The 25,130-nt window shown below is 38.5% G+C and overlaps 1 protein-coding gene across 2 annotated transcripts in view; it reads left to right on the plus strand.

Moving 5' to 3' along the window:
- The first annotated feature begins 237 nt into the window (after nt 1-237).
- The window catches only part of LOC106870191 (uncharacterized), a 154,602-nt gene continuing 129,709 nt past the window's right edge, over nt 238-25,130 (plus strand). The window contains exon 1 of one of the 2 annotated variants that reach the window (XM_089350698.1): nt 238-1,982. In XM_089350698.1, coding sequence (XP_089206824.1) covers nt 1,319-1,982 — 664 coding nt within the window. In that variant the 5' untranslated portion in view covers nt 238-1,318. The remainder of the gene's footprint in view (nt 1,983-25,130) is intronic. The other variant, XM_089350697.1, reaches the window with a different exon arrangement.

Consider the following 25,130-nt stretch of genomic DNA (forward strand, 5'->3'; position numbering starts at 1 on the left):
ACACGCCCCCATTCACGCACTATTACCACTGTCATACACACCTCTGCGTGCTCACCCAATCCGCTAGAAACAGCAGCCTTCGAAAAAGGATACATTAGGTAATGTGATCCTGGCTTCGGTAATAAATAGGCTCGATCAGGGTTGACCTGGTGTTATACAACAACAGCAACAATTAGCGTCACCATCGCCAATACCAGGCAACGAGGAGAGCCTATACGTGGTCGGTCAGCCTGCTAGAAGTGGTAATCAAATCTCTGTAAAACACAGTGCTGTCTTAGAAAAAAAAAAGGACACGTTTTGGGCAATGTAATCCAGCCGGGAAAATTACGTCTAAGAAATAAAAGACGGGATGTTCACGGTTGGAATGTTTTTCATCGTGGTTTTTCTTTCTCGATCGGTGCTTTCTTGGGGTGGGGCCTAAACAACTTCAGCACAAGCTGCTACTACTACTACTACTACTACTACTACCACTACTACCACGACTACTCTTACTGCCACTGCTACCTCGGCACCTGCTGCTGCTACTGTCGTCATCACATTGGAAACATTCAAAACGACTTGTCAGTCAACACACATCAATCAAACAGCAAACATCAGCAATAGTAACAACAACTGAAAGTCAACAACAATAACAGCATCACCACCATTGTCCAACAACAACAGCGACAGGCTTTAAAAGTTTCTATTACACCCACCTTTCAACCCCTTTTTTCTTCCTTCCTTCCCTCTCTCTCTCGCTTACCTTTTTTTTTCTTCCTCACAACTCCGCCGCCACTTTCACAGTCGCCAGCTCTGCCACCACCACCACTATCAGTCAACGATCGTCACTTCATTCAGTTAAGTCTCTGTGCTAAAGCAGGTGCGTGCGTGTGTGTCGCACTGTGTCTGCTCGCGTGCGTCTATATATACATATATATACACACACACACATTCACATGTATGTATATGTATGTTCTCCAGGAGCAGCTTCCTTTGCCATCCTCCACTCCATCACTGCAACAATCCAAGTTAACTACCGGTCCTATGGAGCCGTGGATTCCATGAAAAGATTAACTTGTTCTTACTTGTGTAATGTGTAACATATAAATAAATTCATTCATACATATTCACGCATATACAAGTAAACACGCAGTTGTATTTATATACATATCTGCAAACATACGCATGCAGAAAAATATACACATATAGACAAATATAATATATATTATATTACTAATATATTTACACTCACACACACACACACACACACATACACACAAATATACTGCGCGCCCTCGGATTTTGTTGTTTCTACCACAAGGACGCGCATACTTCAACAATGAGGACCACGAACTCACAGCTGTGGGCTCCTTTCGTCACTTTGGTCTTACTGACCAGCTGGTCGCTATTAATTAAAGGTGGACTTTGTCGGATCCATCACCCACACCATCATCCTCATCAACAGCATAAACATAATCATAACCAGCAGCATCAGCAGCATCAACATCTTCACGATGACAACAGCAACGACGACGACGACGACATGGAAAACATTAACGATGACAATAATAGCGACATTGACGATAACAATGACAACGACAACAACAGTAACAAGAACAACAACAGCAACGACGTGGAAGATTTTTCGTCGGAGCGCAACTTTTATGCCCACCACGCCGACCTTCACACTGCTATGCTGAAAGAGTCGATGAAGATTCTTCTGGGTCCCAGACATCGCTACAAAGGCCCACCGCTGTCATCGTTGTCGCTGCCAGTGTCGTCATCTTCTTCATCTTCTTCCTCCTCGTCGTCCTCATCTTCGTCGTCGTCGTCTTCATCGTCGTTCTCGGTGAAGTATGACAGGAACAGTCGTTACTTAACGGACTCACAAGAACTGACAAGGCCTCCTCGCTATATGATGGAGTTGTACGAGCGATACAGGGATGGTCTACTTCAAAAGGAAACCTTTGGTAATACAGTAAGGAGCATACACGCCAGTATAGGTAAGTCAACTCTTATCCATTATTGTTTAGTTCGTTTGGTATATAAACAAGAGGTCTAGAATGAGTTTTTCCAGTCATGGAATAGGTGTGCCCCAAGGAAACTGAAAGTTCACCTGATGAATTGAGCGAGTGTTTCGAGGGCTCAGTATTGTAGCAGTGTCACATTAATTTTGCTTGTCGATTACGTTAAAGTTTACTCGCACCTGTAGAATATTCAGATACCCTGTATAAGTAATTAAGAATGTGGTTCTGTTGTTTGAACTATAGGAATACTCATTTTTGTCGAAACCGACAAAAGAGTCTATGATAAACACACGTGTGTGCATATATATATACATACATATATTTATTTATATATGTGTGTGGCCGAAAACGTGCGGTGTACGCATGTTACCTCCGCCACATATATATATATATATATATATATATATATATATATATACGCACACGCATATATATACACATGCACACGCATATAGATAGATAGATAGACACACACGCACGCTTATATATAAATATATTAGGCATTCCTATAGAATAGAGGCGAAAATTATGTAGTATGCTAAAAGTCGTAATTTTTTTTTTCTGTTTTTGGACATATGTTTTAAACATCGTAGGATTACGATTCGGGGGTAGAGGGGAGCTTACATCCGTTTTCCGTAATTTTTCAGTTTTCGTTGTTTTTCGAAAATATTTTGCAGATTTAGATTTTAAAAGGCAACGCATATTTTTGATTAATCATATCTAAAGTCTGTAAGAGAATTATAAATATATATATATATATATATAACTCAAAACCGGTAAAAATTACCGAAAGGGAAGAGGGGAAGTCAAAAAGTTCGGCCATGCACTTGTATTTTTTCTTTTTCTTTTAGAATTGTAATCCATGATGATCGAAAACACACATTCCCTCCTCAAAATTAATTTCCGACTCTATTCTAAAGGAACGTGCCTGTCTGTCCTTCTCTTTCTCTCTCTCTTATGTATATGTATATATATATATATATATATATATATATATATATATATATATATATATGCACGCTTACCCCTACGCACATATTGCTAATAATATATATAACATACGTGTATGCATGTCTGATGTTGGAAGCCACGGTCTTCATACTTTGGTAGCTGAAATTTTTGCATAGAAAGAGAAAGTCATTACCTTTATATCTGCTTACCCGATACTTACTATAAACTTGAGCCAGACATGATACTGCTGCTTGTGTGTAAGATATTTTTCGTGTATGTTTTGATTCATGATATTCGTTGTTGGAGAGGGCAGGCAATCGAAGAAATCAGGATGTCTGTTACTTAACTTCAACATTTTCTAAGAATTTCGACCTGCCTAAGCCTTCAGTCTCTACCTTACTTCCATTCATACATGATGCAGCCGCATGCTCATCTTCCCTTTTTATTTCGTTTAAGACAACCAGTGGGAAGAGTCAGTAGTTCGTTCTCTCACCGTCGTTGTATCATATAACGCTTATTTTTTAACGCTTATCCCTCAACGGACGAATGCATCTAGTTTTAGCTTGTTATCATAACGTAATTGTTGGGGTCGTGATTGTTTAACATTTGGTTAATAAGGAGCAAACCTATGGACAAAAGAATTCCATATCTCCAGGTGCAGTGAACGTAAGACTAGATTATCTGATACGCTATAAAACTATTGAATAAGGAAGATACAGTTGCTATTAGTATCAGTGCGAGAGACAACGTAAGTAAACTATCTGTGAATTGCTGTAAAAAGCTGCAAAACCGTTGTTGTATAACCCAAAGACAGTTCTGAATGAACAGACTTAAATATTCTCGTTTGTTTGTAGCGCTGAAGTGGGGAGAAGCTACTTGCGTCAGACCATGCTCTTGTCCTAGGAAAGATTTATCTCTCTTCAGCTTAACGTAACAGAAACCGCTAAGCCTTAGTCCTTGCGGTTATTTAAAGTATCAGCTACCTACGTACTTACCTAGCTATGCTTTGTTAACTAACTACCTGCCTACTTACGTTACTGCTCATGTACCTCCCTACCTACTCACCTAAACCTGTCAGCTATCTGATGCTGATGTGATAGCAAAATAGCTGAGTATTTAAGATATATTAAACTACCTGTGCATGGCTCGTAAATTCAATTTCACCACAGGTGTTGTGTCTTCTTTTGTTTTTCATTCTGCTTTTGTCCACCTGGCCTGTCCAGTCCAGGCCGTAGATCCTCCGAGAAGAGATCGACAGGAGGTCAAATGAACGCTCATTCAGAGATATGCCTGAACTAGAAACGTCGAGAATTTGACAAAAGAGTATTTGGAATAAATGTCAGTGGTGTTGTTAGTATTTAGCTCAAACTCATTCGTCATTAGACTTGGGGTCAAAAGAATTCCAACCGTGACCATTCCATCATCACAGTATCCAATGTACCTTTTTAGGGAAGGTCTAACTGCTATTTCTTGCAGAGTGTACAACCATCTAGAATCTCCTTCGTTGGCCCACGTTGTTGATGTTGTAGGGAGCCTTGTACGGTAGCAAGGAAAAGCAGCGTCTAACAATGTCTAATGAACCAGAGGACCATGATTCTACTCGGGCCTCTTGCAGCTAACGAATACCATTTCAATTCCTGGCTGAAGTGCTTTCGCTTCATTTTCACCGTTAAATAAATATTTCAGAGCAAAGCTTGAACTTCACAACTTGCCGTTTCTTTAACATCTCTAATAACAAATATTACATTTGTTGCTAGTTAGTGTGAATAATAATTTAACTTGGTCACCTCCCCAATGGTGGGGCGGTGACTAAATTATATAGATTATATTGATAATCTCAATTATAATTATACCTATAAATTGACTTAAGGGCGGTAGACTGGCAGAATAGGTAAAATGTCGGGGGAAAATAAGGATAAAGGACAAAGCATCTTTCTTGAGGCTTATGGACGCATAAGGGCCAATTTACAGGTTTCCGTGGCTTATATAAATTCTTACCTCCTGGACGGAACGCCAGACCGTCACAGGATTACTCATTTTTGCCAGCTGAATGGACTGAAGCGACGTGAAATGAAGTGTTTTGCTCAAGAGATTACTTTGGCTGTTTTATAATAAAGTCGATAAAATAACTATTTCTAATTTTGATGCAAAACCAGCAATTTAGGAAAGGACCGTGGCCCGGTCCAGTAATTGAAACCACAATCTTACAATCATGAATCTAACACCCTAACCACCAGGCCACACGCCGGGAAAAATAAAGCTTAGTTAAAGCTCTTTTCATTCGGAATTAACATTTCCACAGGGACAACTTGGCCTTTTATCCTTTCAGGGTCAATAAAATAAAGCGTCATTCGAATATTGAGGTCGATGTCCCTTCTCTTGTCCCTTCTCAACTTGCCCCTTCTCTCAAAATTACTGGTCTTGTTCGAAAGTTAAAATTATTAAAAGGCGGTGAATTCTCAGAATATTCAGCGCGTTAGATAAAATGTTTTCTAGTATTTGTTTCGATTTTTTTGTCCTAAGTTCAAACCCCACCGAGATCAACTTTTCCTTTTCTCCCCCTGAAGTTGATAAAAAATAAAGTGCCAGTTAAGTTCTGGGATTAATAGTATCAACTAACTCCTTTCTTAAATTGCTGGTTTTGCATCAAAATTAGAAATAGTTATTTTATCGACCTTATATAAAACAGCCAAAGTAATCTCTTAGCCAGTTTCAACTCAAATATCTCTAACCTTACTTCCAACTTCCCCAACACCGAAGAAACCAATTATTTTTGTAACCATCACCATTTCCCTTCCATTCTCGATCTAACTTTATTCATTCAATAATTTGATTCCATAGCTCAAACATTAAAATGTTCTTTCCAGTATGTCGAGCGTCTGGAATTTAAAAATCGGTTTTGTTTTTTGATCGGTGATATTATCTTTCCTTTTGGTCTCTAATTATGCTTAGAATATCACGAAGGTCAATAGAACAACATCCTTGTGCCTTAGCACAGATTTAAAATGAAATTTCGAAAAAATTCCAATCAGAAAGCGAAAATGCGCTGCCTCTTGGCATTTCTCAAGAAAAATATTTCCATTGCTTACATGTTCACGACCTCACCCGCCTAGCTTTTTTTTTATATATAAATGATATGCCGTTTTGCAATCATCCATTATTGAAACTGACTTATAAGGCGGTAAGCTGGCAGAATCGTTAGCACGCCGGAGAAAATGCATAGTGGCATTTCGCCCGCTTTACGTTCTGAGTTCAAATCCTGCCGAGGTCGACTTTGCCTTTCATCCTTTCGGGGTCGATGAAATAACTACCAGTTAAGCACTGGGTTCGATGTAATCGACTAGCCCCCCGTCCCCAAAATTATGAGATGATTGTAGGCATAGCTGCATGCAAAATTCTTTTTATGACCATGTGGTCCCGAGTTCGTTCCTACAATGCGGTGACTAAGGCTCGTGTCTTCCACTTTATATCTTCAGGGCACTTATAGTTTCGTGGATGGAATTTGGTAGTTCTAAACAGAAGTCCAATGACCAAAGCTAGTAAAAGAATATATCCAAGCGTTTATATTACGATAAACACAACTTTGTATCTGCATGGAGCTCAAAACTCAAAAGTAGCAGTCACCAATGAGAAAGGCAGAGTTGGATCAATACTTGACTGCTAAATTATTTGTCGACCCTGGGAGTGGGAAAGGCCTAGTTGCTACTTTGCAAGATTTGAACTTAGAGTTGATATAACTACTGTAAAACATGTTTTTTTTTTTTCCCCGACGCTTCAAGTCGACGTATTTGTGTGTGTTTGTCACCCCCCACCTGGCAACCGGGGTTGCTCTGTTTATATCCCCGCCTGGCAACCGGAGTCGCTTTGTTTATATCCCCGCAACTTAAGGATTTGGCAAAAAGAGAACGATAGGATAAATACCAGACTTTAAAAAAGTATCAGAATTGCTTCGTTCGATTAAATCCCTTCAAGTGATATTTAAGCTTAACCACTGTCCAATGACTGAATTAAGTTAAAGATATATATGTGTGTGTGTGTGTGTGTGTGTGTGTGTGTGTGTGTGTGTGTGTGTGTGTGTGAACATGCGTGTAAGTATATTACTTGTGTCACTTCACTTATTTCAAAAGCAATAAAAATAACAAGAATATAAGAAACAGGTAACTTGATGCGTCCACGATCTACTACCTACATAAATACTCATGAGAACGTGACATTTTGTGAAATAACACACACACACACACTCACTCATCCGTGCACACACACATAGACAAATAGGGCCACGCGAATATATACACGTTATTTGAGAAAAATGATAGCAGTTGTTATTGTTTAGTTCTAGATTAGACTTTAACTTGGGCCAATAATCAAACGAGCTAACTTATGATTAGATATAACCATGGCCGTTTCTTTATAAGGGTCCTTTGTTTTGCTTGAGTCCTTTGTTTGTTGTTGGCACTCCGTCGCTTACGACGTCGAGGGTTCCAGTTGATCCGATCAACGGAACAGCCTGCTCGTGAAATTAACGTGCAAGTGGCTGAGCACTCCACAGACACGTGTACCCTTAACGTAGTTCTCGGGGATATTCAGCGTGACACAGTGTGACAAGGCTGACCCTTTGAATTACAGGCATAACAGAAACAGGAAGTAAGAGTGAGAGAAAGTTGTGGTGAAAGAGTACAGCAGGGTTCGCCACCATCCCCTGCTGGAGCCTCGCGGAGTTTTAGGTGTTTTTGCTCAATAAACACTCACAACGCCTGGTCTGGAAATCGAAACCGCGATCCTATGACCGCGAGTCCGCTGCCCTAACCACTGGGCCATTGCGCCTCCACTCAATAATCAGTATAACGCTACTAAATCGATCAGAGTTTAAATTAAACCTTGTCAATGGCGTAGCTACAATGTGAGTGCCGCCTGGGGCAGCCCTTGAGTTTTCCACCCCTCAGCCCTCTAAACAGGTTTATGCAGCAGACCCAAAAGCGCCGCCATCAAAAGAGCGTCGACTGCTGGTAGACCGACTTCCCACCGCCAGCTATGCTCCTGAACCTAGGGGCCAATTAACGGCTACATAACTTTCATAGAATCACACCGAACATTGCATTTGATTTGGAAGAAATTTGGTTGCTGTACGTGGTATTGTAAGAGTGGCGTTGTATGATGGAAACGTTGTGGTATTGGTGTCACATAGTGGAATCAACCATAGTTGAGTAATGCGGTAAAAGTGGTATTATAACATTGTGGGAGTGTACATTGGTGATGTAATACGTTGCTCCGGTGTGATGTTACGAAATGTTGCTGTAGCATGGTCTTGCAGTATGGTTGTGTATTCTTTGTTAAGGATACAGATTGTTTTGTTTTACTATAGCAGTTAGGGTGACGATTCACACACAAAGTACAAATACACACATACGCACGCATGGATTTGCATACACACACACGCATATACACACATACACACATATATTCTCACGTACATAAGTTCACGCATACACATCCATACCGATACACACACACACACACACACACACACACACACGAGCGTTCACATATACATACACACACAAAGATATATAAACCACACACTCACATATCAATATATACATCGCATTAACTCTCATACGCAAGCACACACACACACACACACACACACACACAGATAAACGCGCATAAACACAAAACGAACGACAACAATCGCAAACAAACTTTAAAATATTTGATTCTTATGAACACTCAAACGCCCACACACAAATACATCGCGCGTGCGCATCCACACCCCCACCCCCAACACACACGTGTATGTATATGTGAACGCTCGTGTGTGTGTGTGTGTGTGTGTGTGTATGTGTGTGTGTATCGGTATGGATGTGTATGCGTGAACTTATGTACGTGAGAATATATGTGTGTATGTATGTATATGCGTGTGTGTGTATGCAAATCCATGCGTGCGTATGTGTGTATTTGTACTTTGTGTGTGAATCGTCACAGCATGTAAAACCAAGAAGGTACATACAAAGACAGGTTAATGTAAACACTCACAAAGTACGTATAAACACTGACATAATATTATATAAACTCACACACTCACTCACTCACACACACACACACACACACACACACACACACACACACACACACAAGCGCTCGCAAATGCACCCATATACACAAAAGAGAATAACAAACACGATTTCACTAATAAACAGTCCTATGTATGTGTACACATACTTATAAACAAACTGCCTGCACAAAACTACTAAAGCCCTCATGAAACACACCTAAAAATTGTACGTTTATACAGGCGCATATATACACCTATATACGTACACACGTGTGTAATCCACTCAGAGGAATGTAGTTGAATAAGTAAAATAACGTCATATACAAGTTTGTGAGGCTACAATGAAACTGTAGAGAATGCATGTGTCCTATCTATGTATGATGTGCGAGTTTGTACACACATATATGCAAATTTACGTAGCACATTTATACACACACATACGCACACACACACAGATATATATAAACACGTGCAAACATAAATGCATGCACACGCTCATCGTCGTTACTGGAGGAGGAGGAGGAGGAGGAGGAGGAGGAGGAGGAAATAAATTAGTTTTCCAATATGCATAACAGTGCATGTGCTGGCAACGTGAATGAATTAATCGAAGTACTACAAGTAAATTGAGATAAGTAGAGAAAATGTACGGCTAACTAACATGCATATATTAGTAAGCAAGCATTTAGAGTTTTGGGTGAAAAGATAGACACCGGAGTTAAACTAATATTTATGTTTTCTCTCTACGGCGAGATAAAATGAAACCGAAATAGCCAATTTCGAGTTCCTGACTCACATTTCCACCTATTTTGAACGCCCTGTAATAATTTTTATTAATTCACGTTTCCAAAGCTTGTTCAGTTATGTAAATTAATTTTGTTCTGTGCAAGTATGCACATAGTATAAAGAATTATAAGTTATTGTTGTTTTCGTGGCCAGAAAGGAATAACAAAGCTTTTAATGAAATTTGAACTCGTTGATCTTTCTTTCCTGGACACAAAGCGGAAATTTGAATTTCAAATACTGAAGCCTTTATTAAATCAATAGAATAGATATCTCGCAATGTGTTGTCCAAATAAGTGATATTCTCCTATTAGTCATTGTTCTACGAGAGGCATTTGAAGATGGCAGGCAATACAACAGCCGAAGTGTTGTGATTATAATAACGAAGATGAAGACATTAGTCAGAATATGTCCGTGCATAATAACGATTTCAAATTTTCGCCACAAGGGTAGCTTGGGAAAAGGGATTAAATCGATTACATCGACCCACACACAGTGTTCAACTGACACTTATTTTATCGACCTCAAAAGGATGAAAAGCAAAGTCAACCTCGGCGGAATTTGAACTCAGAACGTAGCGACTGACGAAATACCGCTAAGCATCCCGTCCAGCATGCTAACGATTCTGCCAGCTCGCCGCCTTCGTGTCAGCGCATAATAATGACAATTCTTTGTGTCAGGAATTAAGACAAAATTTAGAAATATAGGCATTAAGTACTCTAACTTCTTTAATGGTAAAACCAATGTGAAGTACGAAATCACAACATTTATGGGCGGAAAATTGCGGATTAGAAGTACCCTATAATTTGACTGGTACTTATTTTATTAGTTCATGAAGGATGACAAGCAAAGTTAACTTGGTCGTGATTTGATCCCAGAAGCTAAAGGAATGCAAGTTAGTGCTACAATCTTTGTTTCATGCTCTACAAGTTCAAATTCGCCTCCCCACTTCCATCGTCTTTGAGCAATTTAATGGTTACTAGTACTTCACCGACGGCTTAAGCGTTGACTTGTTGAATTATTGTTTATCCTGCATATCTTTCTGAAGGACACTAACGATTATGTGATGTGAATATTCATATTTTGTCGGTATCATAAATAACTTCCTTAACCCGACGTTAAATCAAGTAGATTATATATAATCCGTTAATTCTGATTTATATATTAATAATTTCGAAAGTGTAGGACTTCAAGAACACCATAGTTGATTCTGATATCAATAAATCATTGCATTATACTTTTTTATTATATCATTTAAACTATTTCTTTGAAAAATGCTAAAATTTCAACTTTTATTTCACTCTTTTCCCGAATAATATGCAGTCGATCAGTCCTTCTTTCGGCCAATTTATTTTTCGATCAATATGCTTTCAATGAACGTGTTTTATCGACGAATGCTTCTCGACCCAGGTATTTGGTAGATCAGTTTGTACGTATGTATATACGTACAACACTAAAATGCAAAGTATTAAATATAAAATGAATTAATAAAAAACATAAAATAAACGGATTTGTTTGTGTCTATTCCTAGGTTAGCCCTGATCAAGAAGGCCTATGGTCAAAGGCTTTCTTGCCTTTCATCATAGTGTATCAAGGAGTACATTTTTAACGCTCCTTTCCTTTTATAAAGACGCCAGATCGGATGTGAAAAAATTTGTTACTGTTTTTTAGCAAATCGAACGAGTGATCAGAAGTTTCCACCTTGTTCCATTAGAGAAATGAAATGCGTCACTGTAGCATAAGGCCAGGAAATATTAGCCAAGAGATTTTGCGTAACATAAGGCCAGGAGAATAAAGGAAAATAAAGATATATAGACACAGAAAATTCAACTTTGAAAGAGAGTTCTCCGACATGTAATTTAATTGTGATTACTAATACAAATAAATTACTTAAAGCCCCGCCCTCTCTGTCTGTCTGTCTTTCTGTCTGTCTGTGTCTCTGCCCCCCCCCCACCCTCTCTCAGTATATATATATATATATATATATATATATATATATATATATATATTAATTGATACACACACACATATGTATAAAATTCCTAATGCACTGTTTTATCGGTGCTAAGGGCATTACTAATAATGTTAGAATTTAAAATCCAATATTATTTGTAATAAAAAATATCAAAGAGAAAGTTAAAAGAAAACTAGCACAGTTAAGCGTTTAATTGGGTGCTGTGTTGTTCGTACTACTCCATCACCTGCTTTACTCTCTCTCTCTCTTTTCTCTCTCTCTCTGTCTCTCTCTCTCTCTCTGTCTCTCTCTCTCTCTCTACGGATAGTGTTACTAAGACGTCACCTTCGCATCGAAGATCGGTGATTGCCGTACGTTGACGAGGGGTAAATACCCAGAAACTCGAGTCCATGCGTATCACACACACACACACACACACACACACACACACACACCACACACACACACACACACACACACACACACATATATATGTATAAATATATGTGTGGGTGTTACTGATTAAAGTAGGAACAGGATCTCCAAAGATAGGTCAGAAAGTGAAGCAAACGAAATGTATGATAGAGCAAAGATACTGAGAAAAACTAACGAGGTTACCTAATTAGTACGGATGAATTTTTTTTTTCATTTACCAGAAATTCAGAAATTAACAACTGTTGTTGATTTACTTCTGAACTAATTAATTTAGTTAGCATCCCACAATACGGATGCATAAAGATTTTTCTGGAGATCTGTGTGGTTCGCCTATGAGAAAAATAACACAAAATATCGAGAAAGCTCTTCACCCACTGGAAAGAGCTGCCGTGCCTTAAATCACTCACTATCGTCTTAGTTATAACACTAATAAGAAAACTCACACGCCGTTGGTTAACTGTGCCTAGGAAAACAGACGAGTTAGTCAAGGCTGGAACGCTGACCTGGGACTAAGCAAAAAACCTACAACAATGACCTCAATACTTTAAGAAGTAAGCGTGCTCTGCATCTGAGACAGACAGACACACACACACACACACACACACACACACACACACACACACACACACACACACACACACACAACACACACAGAGACGTACACAAGATACCGAAATTGCTGAAACAAGTCTATGTAAACATATGGTCCCGTTATATACATGAAAACAATGCAAATTGTAGTACATGTAAATACACCCACCCATACGTATACACATACATTTTAGACATAAACATATGCATATCATATTATAGACACACAGCTCTAAGCAGGCACAACTCCATTTTGTATTGAAAGCCATCAGGTACATGTCAACATATACCAATATATTACGTGGTGTGTAACGTAGATATGTGTCTACGTGTGGGCATACATATTCACATACACACATACACATACATGATGCATGCGTGTGTTTCTTTTCATCTATATAGATTTATATAATAAACACGCGTATGTGTAGTATGTATGTGTTGCATTTTCGATAGGGTGGCAAAATAGGTGAAACACTCGGCCAGTATTTTCTTATATGTAGCTTTACATTTTGAGTTCAAATCTTGACAAGAGCAATTTCGAGTTTCATTCTTTCGAGTGTCAATAAAAGGACGACCAGTTCTGGCAGCGATATAATCACCTAAATACATATTTCCCAATATTCATGATTCTATTAATTTTCTCTGCAGTTTTCGGCCATTTGTATGACATCCATTATATATAATACAAGTTGTTTTTGGCACTCCGTCGCTTACGACGTCGAGGGTTCCAGTTGATCCGATCAACGGAACAGCATGCTCGTGAAATTAACGTGCAAGTGGCTGAGAACTCCACAGACACGTGTACCCTTAACATAGTTCTCGGGGATATTCAGCGTGACACAGTGTGATAAGGCTGACCCTTTGAATTACAGGCACAACAGAAAACAGGAAGTAAGAGTGAGAGAAAGTTGTGGTGAAAGAGTAAAGCAGGGTTCGCCACCATCCCCTGCCGGAGCCTCGTGGAGCTTTAGGTGTTTTCGCTCAATAAACACTCACAACGCCTGGTCTGGGAATCGAAACCGCAATCCTATAACCGCGAGTCCGCTGCCCTAACCACTGGGCCATTGCGCCTCCACAATACAACAAGTATGTGTAAGCAAATCACGTATTATGACTATGAACCACTAAGTTGAGGCGTTCGTCTATCATTAAATGGTCCTAAGTGTTCGCCCTACTAGAACAACGTTGTCTATGGTTGAAAAGTCCGATACGCAGATGACAGTCTCTGTCATGCAAGCTTCACTTGGCTGTTTCAGTGCCGTTTGAATAGCAGTATTCTTTTCTGCGGATTCATGACCGGCTCTACCTCTCTAATATAGGATTTTTAATAGGACTCATACCTGAACAGTATGGAATGAAGGACAGGTTGTTGACTATGCAACGTCTCTCCACTCTCTACATCATTGATGGATCCAAAGGAGCAGCACAGCCATTACAATTTGGCACCAACATCGACATAGGGGTTCCCAAAACGAGGTTGTAGACAACGTCAAACTATTTGGCGGGCACCGACTCCCGATTTTTAATGTTTTTTTTTATCAGGGTTTACTTCCGAAAGCATAGTCATGGCTTGGTTTGTTTTTAAGGCAGCGACGATTTGGAATCAGGGTTTTCCTTCCCTTAGATGGGTAGACTCGTCTCCCACTCGGCTAACAAACTTCATCTACCCGACTGATTTGCTAATTAACCTGTAACTGGAACCCTTACAGGTGCTACTACTCCGGGTCAGAGTATGGTTGGGAAAAATAGGGACTAAGAAGTGGTTCTACTCTCCTCAAAACTCTGGAACTTTCGAAACAGGGCCTCACTCCCGGATGGAGTTTAAAGTCATACCCTGGACACCACTGATGACTCAGAACAAGGGCAATATACGGCCGGAGTTGTCTCCTGTTCTTACAGGAAATTTTAATTATTCATTTAAAATACACACACGCGCACGCACACACACACACACGCACGCACACACACACACACACACACACACATATATATGTATGTATGTATCACACACACGCACACACACACACACACACACACACACACACACACACACACACACACACACACACACACACATATGTATGTATGTATGTATGTATTACTGCTTCATTTTTTTCTGAGGATCGCTAATATCAACTTAGAAACTAATTTGAAACCATGGTGTAGATTTAATGTTGTAGTTACCTAACCAGAGACAGGCATACAGACAGACAGATACACTAAGAAATAGAGGGGATGTGGAGTACAATAATATGCCATGTATTTATTTAACCAAGTAACTAATCGCCTTACATCCACATTCTCTTTATACAACGTGAGTGGGTGTTTATATTTTTTATTGCTAGTTGTCAATATAACATTTTATTGAAGCTGACTGGCGCGAAAACAGGCGCAGTTCTGCAATATCTCAAATAAACACAGTCACACACACACACACACACACACACACACACACACACACACACACATACATTTACCTGACACACATAGATACATATACACAATGACATGCATACACACACACACACACACACTTTCTCTCTCTCTCTCTCTCTCTCTCTCTCTCTCTCTCTCTCTCTCCCTTTCTCTCTCTCTCTCGCTTAATCTCAAATACCTTTCTCTCTAACACAGATACACATATACCTTAAAACACATACGTATATACAAATACATGTGCATACACACACACATACATACATACATACATACATACATCTCATTTCTTTCTCTTTTAAGCACGCTTTCTCATACCTCCGCCACTCACAACGCACTTACATACATACCGCTTTTACACATAAAGACATAAATATATATGTGTAACGAGTATAAAACTGTTATGTTTATACTTCCTAATAAGTTGGTGCGTGTTTAAGCGTGCGTGCGCCTGTTTGTGTTTATGTGCGTATACATGCATATGTTTATTACCGTGTGGCCATGTGTTTTGTTTCTGAATCGTCATTCGTATATCACAGTTGATATGTTCTTGTTATGCGCTAATGGAATATAACATGGAAGAGTATTATCAATTACATCTCTGCATTACAGATATCTTTGCCAGTGAACTGATATCATAAACCTGTTAACCTGAAAATTATATGTATTTTTGTCACACACACACACAAACACACTCTCTCTCTCTCTTTTTCTTCCTCTCTCTCTTTCTCTCTCTCTCTGTCTCTTTCACACACACATTACACCCGTATTCACTTTCATATACACACGCAAACATAGAATGTGTATAAACATATACATAGATATATGTACATATGCATATCTGTATATATAAATATATGTGTGTATATATATATATATATATATATATATATGTATATATATATATATGTGTGTGTGTGTGTGTGTTGCGTGTATGCATGTGTGCATGTATGCATATATAAATATGTATATGTGTGTGTGTGTGTGTGTGTGTGTGTGTGTATATATAAATATCTATATGTGTATGTATAAACACATATAGATATATGTATGTGCACGTGTGTGTGTGTGTGTGTGTGCGTGTGCGCGTGCGTGTATAATGTTAATACTACACTATAAGAAACTGACCATGAAGGAATTATGTTGCAAATTTGAGGATACAGCTAGCACAACATTCATTAACATAAATAGGAATTGTCTTGAAATAGTGACGAAACAATGGTTAGAAGCTAGTTCCAAAGCGTGCATCCTAATTCTAGAATTACCCTTAAAGAACACAAGATTAATTTTGATAGTGATCCAACTGTTAGACTAATATGGCCTTTCAAACCAAATATAAGTAGGTTTAGTAAGATTATTATTGATATGCACACTTTACATACATACATGCATACATACATACATGCGTACATACATACATGCATACATACATACATGCATACATACATGCCTTTGAATGTCGTATCATATCCCTTTGGCAACATCTTTTAACCACCAAATGTCGAAGTGCATCCCTTGACCAAGTTTGCACACATGAGGATGATAACATCGTAAGACTTGGAAGGCTGCTCTTTGAGGAACATTCCTTGTCTGATAACCTAGAATACATGCCCAAAGAAGTCGCAAGATTTTATTGCAACGCATCATCAGAGAAATTAGGCCTCTCAAAACCAGAAAGGAGAAAGCTAATTCGAAGACTACAGATCCAAGCCATCACTGGAACTGTAAAACTTTCAACAAGTTTATCATTTAAATATATATGAGCATGTCTAGACATGCGACTATATGCATGAGAATACATACATAAAACAAAACATATAAATCTGCACACATACATACATACATACATACATACATACATACATACATGATGGCCATCCACTCGTGACCGAGGAAGACCATTGCTGACCTTCAGGAACATTGTGCGCTCTAGGACTAACTTATATTTTGAATTTTCGGCTGCGTTGGTGGCTAATGAGTCCTGCTCTTGAGAAGCATACACGACTGCAAACATTGCAGACCAAGCTTTCCCAATTCACCATACGAGCCGTGCGCTTTCGCGCAGCTCGCTTAAGTTCTTCATGCTGGATACGTGCTCTCTCAAAAGTGTCGATCCCCTCCTTAACCTGCTCTCTTCATCTGTGGCGATGACAGGCATTGTTCTCCCAGTCAGTGTCTTGCATATCACAGGTCTTTATATTTATATTTATGCAGATGACTGTGACTTAGTCACTCATACAGTGGATGACATGCAAATACTCATGAATTGCATTTCTGCTTCTTGCAAGGCATTTGAGCTCAGCATTAGCCTGGACAAGACTGTTGTAATGTTCCAGCCTGCACCAGGAAATCCATATGTGAAACCAACTATCTTGGTTGAAGGAACAATTCTGAAGGTAGTAGTCAAGTTTGTCTATCTGGGCAGCACACTCAGCTGTTCTTGCTCCCTGGATGAGGAAATATCTTTCAGATTGCAGAGAGCAACTAATTCCTTCCGGTCTCTACATGCATGCATGCATACATACATACATACATACATACATACATACATATATGCATACAAAAATGTCCAGTTGTTGAAATTCCAATGAAGGAGCCTTGGATTTAGGTTAGAAACTGGCTCTTTCTCTATTGGCAAAAAATCCTGAAATAAAACAGAACATACATACGTGTGTGTGTGTGTGTGTGTGTGTGTGTGTGTGTGTGTGTGTGTGTGTGTGTGTGTGTGTGTGTGTGTGTGTGTGTGTGTATAATTCGTCGGCTGATGATGTACTGTAGTTTCGGAAATATTTGACAAGTATAATTTTAAACAACCAAATATATAATTTCGTATATCAGTGCCTATATTGAATTATCTAGATTCATACAATTGGCCTACTTCGGTCATTTCTTTTAGCTCAATTTTCTCTCTCTCTTTCTCTCTCTCTCTCTCTCTCTCTCTCTCTCTCCCTCTCCCTCTCTCTCTCTCTCTCTCTGTAATATCATTATCATCATCGTTATCATATGCTCATTTAGTTGATCAAACAAACAACTGCTCATATGTCATTCTCGATGGGAAAAGTCTATGATAGGTGTTTGTGTGTGTGCGTGCTTCAGTGTGCGCACGTTTTTGTGCGTGTGTGAAGGTGCGTTGCGTAGAGGTTAGGATCAGGAGATCGTTGTTTCGATTTCCAGACCGGTGGAGCGTCGTGTTCTTGAGCTGAACACTTCAACTCACGTTGCCCCGGTTCCCTCAGCCATAAATGGATAACACTGCAACAGGCAGATGTTCTGTTTAAGGATAATGTTGGCCTGCCCACCTAGCCAGCGGTTTGGCATCATTCGAAAGCGACAACATTGACAGGAGGTGCATTGTGCACATCGGGATACAATAACATTCGACAGTCTGGTCAATACAATGATATATATATGTGTGTGAGTGTGTGTGTGTGTGTGAGGGATGTGGCGCCTAGGTAGGCAATGTAGGCAGTGCTTACTTTGAATAAAATAGATCGATACCAACATTTTCCTTTTATGGCAAAATATGCACCTAATTCAATAAAATTATGAAGGTTTCTCTGATTACTATGCATAAAATGCAAAATATTTGATTTTTCGGTAGATTAGGTAGGCATAATTCGCCCCTGCTTTTCAATCTCAATATTTAAGCTACGCAAAGTACTGCTGCAGTACACGTGCTGTGTACACTCCTACAACATCATTTTCTTTCGTGCTATAAAGGCGGAAGTAAATCTAGGATCTTTTCAATCTGAGTCACAGATTTTTGAAATTAATTTTTTAACTAAACAGTTTGAAACTTCGGATACTGGTTGAATGTGTCACGTAGAACACGGTTTACTCTTAACGTTTTTGACAAAATTTTGTGTTCTTTAGAAGTTATTTGGTGTTAAAGTTGTCATATTTGGGTAATTTTAACCAACCAATAACGCGTATTCAGCTGAAGAAAGTTATTGTTGTTTGCGAAAGTAATGGAATAGCAACAACAGCCGAGTCATCGGGTCATGAAAGAGAGAGAGAGAGAGAGAGAGAGAGAGAGAGAGAGAGAGAGAGAGAGAGAGAGAAAGGTGGGAGAAAAGTATAAAAGATAAGAAAGTTGGGTGAGAAAAACAGCAAGTTCTTTTATAGGGAATACATACGTGTGTATTTTTTTCCATTTTATCCAATGTGTCCTCTCGTTTATATAATCTTTGCGTGTGACATTGAGAGAGATGTGGCTGTTATTTTCAGCAAATCGTTGAGAGAGAGAGAGAGAGAGAATAGTAGTGGTGTGTGGACGATCTGAACGACAGCTTATATAAAATTACCAACCCCCTACCTCTGCATATTAATTAATTAAACCCTCTCGTTTTCCTTACTTCCATTCGGGGTTTTATCAGCTTTACATGTGTGTGTGTGTGTGTGTGTGTGTGTGTGTGTGTGTGTGTGTGTGTGTGTGTGTGTGTGTGTGTGATGGACAGCAGAAACGCTGCATGAACAACTGTTGTCAACTTCATAATCCCCCTCCCTCTTTATGTATTGGTGTGTGTGTGTATTTACGTACATATATGTATGCAGCGTCCAAAACAGATGACTCGATGACCCGGATGTTGTTGCTCTTCCATTACTTTCGCAAACAGCAGTAACTTTCTTCAGCTGAATACACGTTTAATGATTGATTAAAATTACCCAAATACGACAACTTCAACACGAAATAACTTATAAAATACAAATTTTTTTCAAAAATGTTAAGAGTAAACCGTGTTCTACGTGACACATTCAGCCGGTATCCGAAGTTTAGTTAAAAAGATTAATTTTAAAAATCTGTGACAGATTGAAAAGATCCTAAATCTGCCTTCTACTCAGTCGCGCGTCTGTTTTTCGCTTATTTTTTGTGTGTTTTACTACATAAAGGTCACCAACTGCCTACCCTGAGTAATTACTGACAGCACGTGCCTGATAATATATATGCATACATACATACACATGACAGAGAGAGAACGGGATATTGTTGCATTCTGTTTCACATGTTCAAATATGTAGACAGAGCTCATCATTTAAGAAGCACAGAATAAGATTGGCGGAACAAACAGAAGCTCTCTGTGCTTGAGTTACTGTTGTAACTTATTGCCGATTTAAAATTAAACATCTATACTACCGATTATGCCAATACATCGCCCTTTACTTGGGCACAAAGCCACGAATTTTGTTGGAAGATATGGTCGATTAAACCGATTCAGTATTTCACTGGTATTTATTTTATTAGCCCTAGAAGGATGAAAAGCAAGGACCATGTCTTGTATAATGTGAACTCAGAACGTACCTAAATACCGCCAGGCCTCTTCCGACATTCCATTGCTTCTACTACTTTTACCAGCCTAATGATAATAATGATATTTTTAACATAGACACAAGTCACACTTGACTTGTGCTATATTTAACGACCTCGGCATGATTTGAACTCAGAACGTAATGAGCCGTAGCTAAATACTGTAAAGCATTTTGTCCGACACTTCACAAATTCTGCCACGCCTCCAACTTTGTGACAGTTCTAACGACAAAATGATTATTCTCGTTCCCCCTCTCCCTCCCTCCCCTCTCTCTCTACATACATACACACATACACACACACACACACACACACACGGAATGTGTTTTTAGGTGAGTGTATATGGTTGTGTGTGGTATTCTATGATAAACTCCATCTGTAATCTTACATTCCTCAAAGAACTACTTGTCATTTATGTGTAATTCTGTGTATATATTTATATACATAGTATATTTAGATACATAGTAAAAGCTTGCCACACACACACACACACACACACACACACACACACACACACACACACACACACACACACAGGCGCGCGATCGCAGTTGGTATTTATATCGCGCGGTATCCTTCTAGACAAACAAGTCAGATCTTAATTAGCAATTACAGCTGATCTTAAGTTGCTCCTCCTCCTCCTCCTCTTACAATCCCACCTCCTGTTCTTAAACTGAGGGACGACAATACTAAGCCATTACTGCTTCCATTAGTAAGACTTGGTTTAAGAAAAAAACACCGATAATAGCAGCAGCACCAGCAACCGCACCAGCACCAGCAACAGCGCCAGCAGTTGTTCTTGACAGCTCTTGTGATAACCATTCAGATTTATCACCCATGACAAGTAGCAGTAATTAAATGGAGATTGGATTGCGGCGAGAAAATGTTGCTTAGATAGACTGGACGGTGCCTGACTTTTAAGCCTTCGGGTGCTCCTCCTCGTTCTGGTCCTGTTTATTAAATGTTAAGTTTGTAGAGGTTCTGTTTGAGTTCCTTTTTTTAATTTTATTTCAATCTATTATTATTATTATTATTATTATTATTATTATTATTATTATTATATATAATTCTTCCATGAAAACTGTCACCTGAAACGTCAATTTGTTCTTCTCGCGTCAAGGGAACAGTTTTTTTTCTGTCCGTTTATATCTATGGTCATTTGCAAAGTACTTTGATGACGATAATTGATATAGTTGGAGAGACAGAACGTAGCATCAACAAACAATATAGTCATACCATATCACCACACTTGAAAAAACTATCTTCATCTAAGCTAACATTACTACAACATCACGCTACAAATTAGTGAAATAAACATCGAAGATGCTGTACCCCAAATAGAAACATGAGTTACTCAGAGGTATTGGAAGCTTATCTGATGAATCCATCACAATGCTGGAAACACTTCCATATCATCAGTAGATATCTCAGAGCGATAAGCGTTTCGTCTTTTAGGCTGTAGGCATCACCTGAGTGAGGCAGCGAGGATTGAATTAGTCTTCGTCTGCTGAAGGGTTCCACCTACTGTCTCTTGTCAACCACAGCGACTGACCGACTGACCTTGATCTGGTTTCAGTTGCCATGCCTATCTCCTTGGTGTCTTTCTTAAGCTGTCTGGGGTCCAGACCAATTTTCCACAGAAAATAGAGCACCGAACTAGCTGGAAAGCCGCGGCAGCAGACTTCAACTGGGAATGAAGACGCGTGCCATCCTTTGAGAAGTGCCTCGTCGACTAAGTTCTGATTGTTTTCCTTTTAGGTTTTAAAGTGTTTTTGTTTTTTTTTAGGCTAGATACTACACTACATTCCAATATCAAGCTAGCAATACGATATGATATAACACCTATAATAGCACATTGCAATATCACACACTACGACGCCACACATCAACAACACTCTATGATACCATCGCAGCAACATCATTCTCACAAATTTATACCCCTACAAAACTAATCAGCAACGGAGTTTCTAAATGACTGAGCGACTTGAAACAGCGACCAAACATTACTCAAATCACACCTAGTATCTTAAAAAAATGGAGGGGCACATTAATTAATATTGACTTAGATTCCTGCCAGATTGTATAGTGACAGGTGGGATACTTTTGATAATAAGCTAGTCCGATGAATATTGACCTGGACTTAATAAGAATATCATCATCATCATCATCATCATCATTATCATCAAGAACAATAACTAAAGCAACAATACAGGACAAGGAAATGTTTTGTGTAATGTTCTTGAGGTCGATGCTTAATATTCAATTTAGATTTCTATAATTTGATGCCTGCTGGGAAAATGTTGCTGGTTCTGTGGAGTTAGGCATGTGTTTCATGCAAGAAGAAACAAAGTAAACTTGATGAGAAGAGGAGACACGGCTGGATTAAAACAGCTGTCTTTAAAAAACTCAAAAGGAAAAAAAATCATGTCTTCGGAGTCACTCTGGGACCATTAAAAAAAAAATGGAATTCGATGACTGCAGTGACTATTGATTCACTAGGAAGAAGAAATGAAAAGATAGAAGTGATGAGAGTAAGAAAGAGGTGAAGATTTTGGTTTATTATTGTTTCATTTTGCTTGCTTTTATTTGGATATCTCAGAGCTTCAGAGCTCAAAAACTAAAAATTTTTGAAATAGGAAATATATCAGCTGATTCCGTTGTGAATGCCAAAAAAATGCATTATTAGAAAAGGAAGCAATGTTCCAGGGATTTGGGTTAAAGTTTAGGGATTAGTGTTAGCGGTAGGGTTTAGGGTGAGCATTTAACATTAAAATCAGGGTTATGTTTTCGGGTTAAGATTATATTGAAGAAATTTAATTTTCTTTTTAAATTGCCCTTTTTTTTTCAGAAAAAATCTGATTCAAACAGAAGCTTAGCTGCTATTTCATAACGATGAATGTTTTAAGTATTGAACTGTCTGCTTTTTTTAATGCCCGTCTTGTTTTGAAAGCGTTCCATTTGTGACTGTCCTGTATATAGCATGATTACAGTATAGTTCTTTCTCTACCTCGGGAATTTATTTCTTCATTTTTTTTTCCAATAATTCACATTTTTGCCTGTGCAAAGAAAACAACTAACTTACTTATATATTCTTAAAATGTTCGATTTCGGAGTTTAAACGGTGGGATATCCTTTCAATCTATTTAGAATAGGCGTATGAGATTTGGATAGAGTACCATGTGGTATTTTATCCGGATTTCTGCGTTCTGAGTTCAAACCCCACCGAGGTTAACTTTGCTTTCAATCTTTCGAGAGTTAAATATTGACGCCAAGTCTTTAAAAGTTTTCCCTCGTTCGCGTTGCACCTGGAAAAGTGTCCTGGAATAACAAGCACTTACTATGTCTCTTCTCTTTCTCCAGAAATAAAAAGAACGTTGAGCGAGAGAGAGGGGTTAATAATCTGTTTATATGGGGAAAAGAGGGTTATGTACTATTGGAATAGTCCAGAAATGTGCATCATATAGTGCGGAACGGTGATAAAGACATGTTCATATATTCATTAAACATATGTTTTCTTGTTACAACAGATATATATTTAATTGTTTCATATGTCTTCTAGTACATTTTCTCATATTCTATACAATGCCATTCTCCAGAAATATCTGGAGAATGGTTATTGAATAAAAAACGTTCCAGCTTTGACCGTCTTTTATTTTGCGCATCATTATCTAATGCATTTCCGTTTACTAAAATGATTGGTTACACGATTTTTTAAAGTCTTTAGTAGGTTTATAAAATGTTTCTCCGTGAATATTTACGGGTACTCAATCACTGATGAAATCCATCCTAAAACAGAACTGAAACTAGTCCAGCTGATGGCATTTTTTTTCTTCTGTCAATGAACACGGTGAATATAGGAACAAAAAGTATGAGTTTGTCTATTTCATACAGCATTGACTAAAATCTACTGATATATTCTGCAGTATTGAAACAAAACATTATTAATGCTCCAGTAGATTATAAATGTATTATATTTTCACATATTTCAATATCTTTTTAATAATCTATGCACTGTCATATCACTGAAGGCTATACTTTTGAATCAATTTATGACACGGTCCTCGATGTTCATTAAATCAATGAATTTCTCACGGGTTTTCGTTTAAACACAGACCTCGAAGTGTGAAATGACGGTGTCATCTTTGTGCCTGTTACTTTGTATGTGACGTGTAGATATACGTATTTGCCGCAATAGGAAGACGTAGTTTCAAAGTGTTTGTTATTTCTACACTACGCGTGTTATCTCTTCTAGTTGTATGTTATCGTTACTTGGTATTTGTTATCTCTACATGGTATTTATTATCTCTGAGTGATGTTAACCAAATGGTTTTGTTTCCTTTCTTTTAGTTCTCGGAGCATGTTAACTATATCTTGTTACGTGTTTACGCAGTTAATATTTATGTTCCAGGATCGTTGGTTTGTAATAGTATATGATGATAACTGCATGCTCTGTTGGCTCTCTATATTGATTTCCTGCTTAGACAGAAGGCCAAATGTTTATGTAGAGCAATGTTACAGTCAAATAAATTAGTCTTAATATATGACCTTAATATATGAATAAACTTTAATACGAGTGATTTGAGGGAGCCTCTAAGTTTATCATGCAAGAAATAGCAACTA

The sequence above is a fragment of the Octopus bimaculoides genome, chromosome 4 (genome assembly GCF_046866305.1).
Source record: "Octopus bimaculoides isolate indiv1 chromosome 4, ASM4686630v1, whole genome shotgun sequence".
Classification (NCBI taxonomy): domain Eukaryota; kingdom Metazoa; phylum Mollusca; class Cephalopoda; order Octopoda; family Octopodidae; genus Octopus; species Octopus bimaculoides.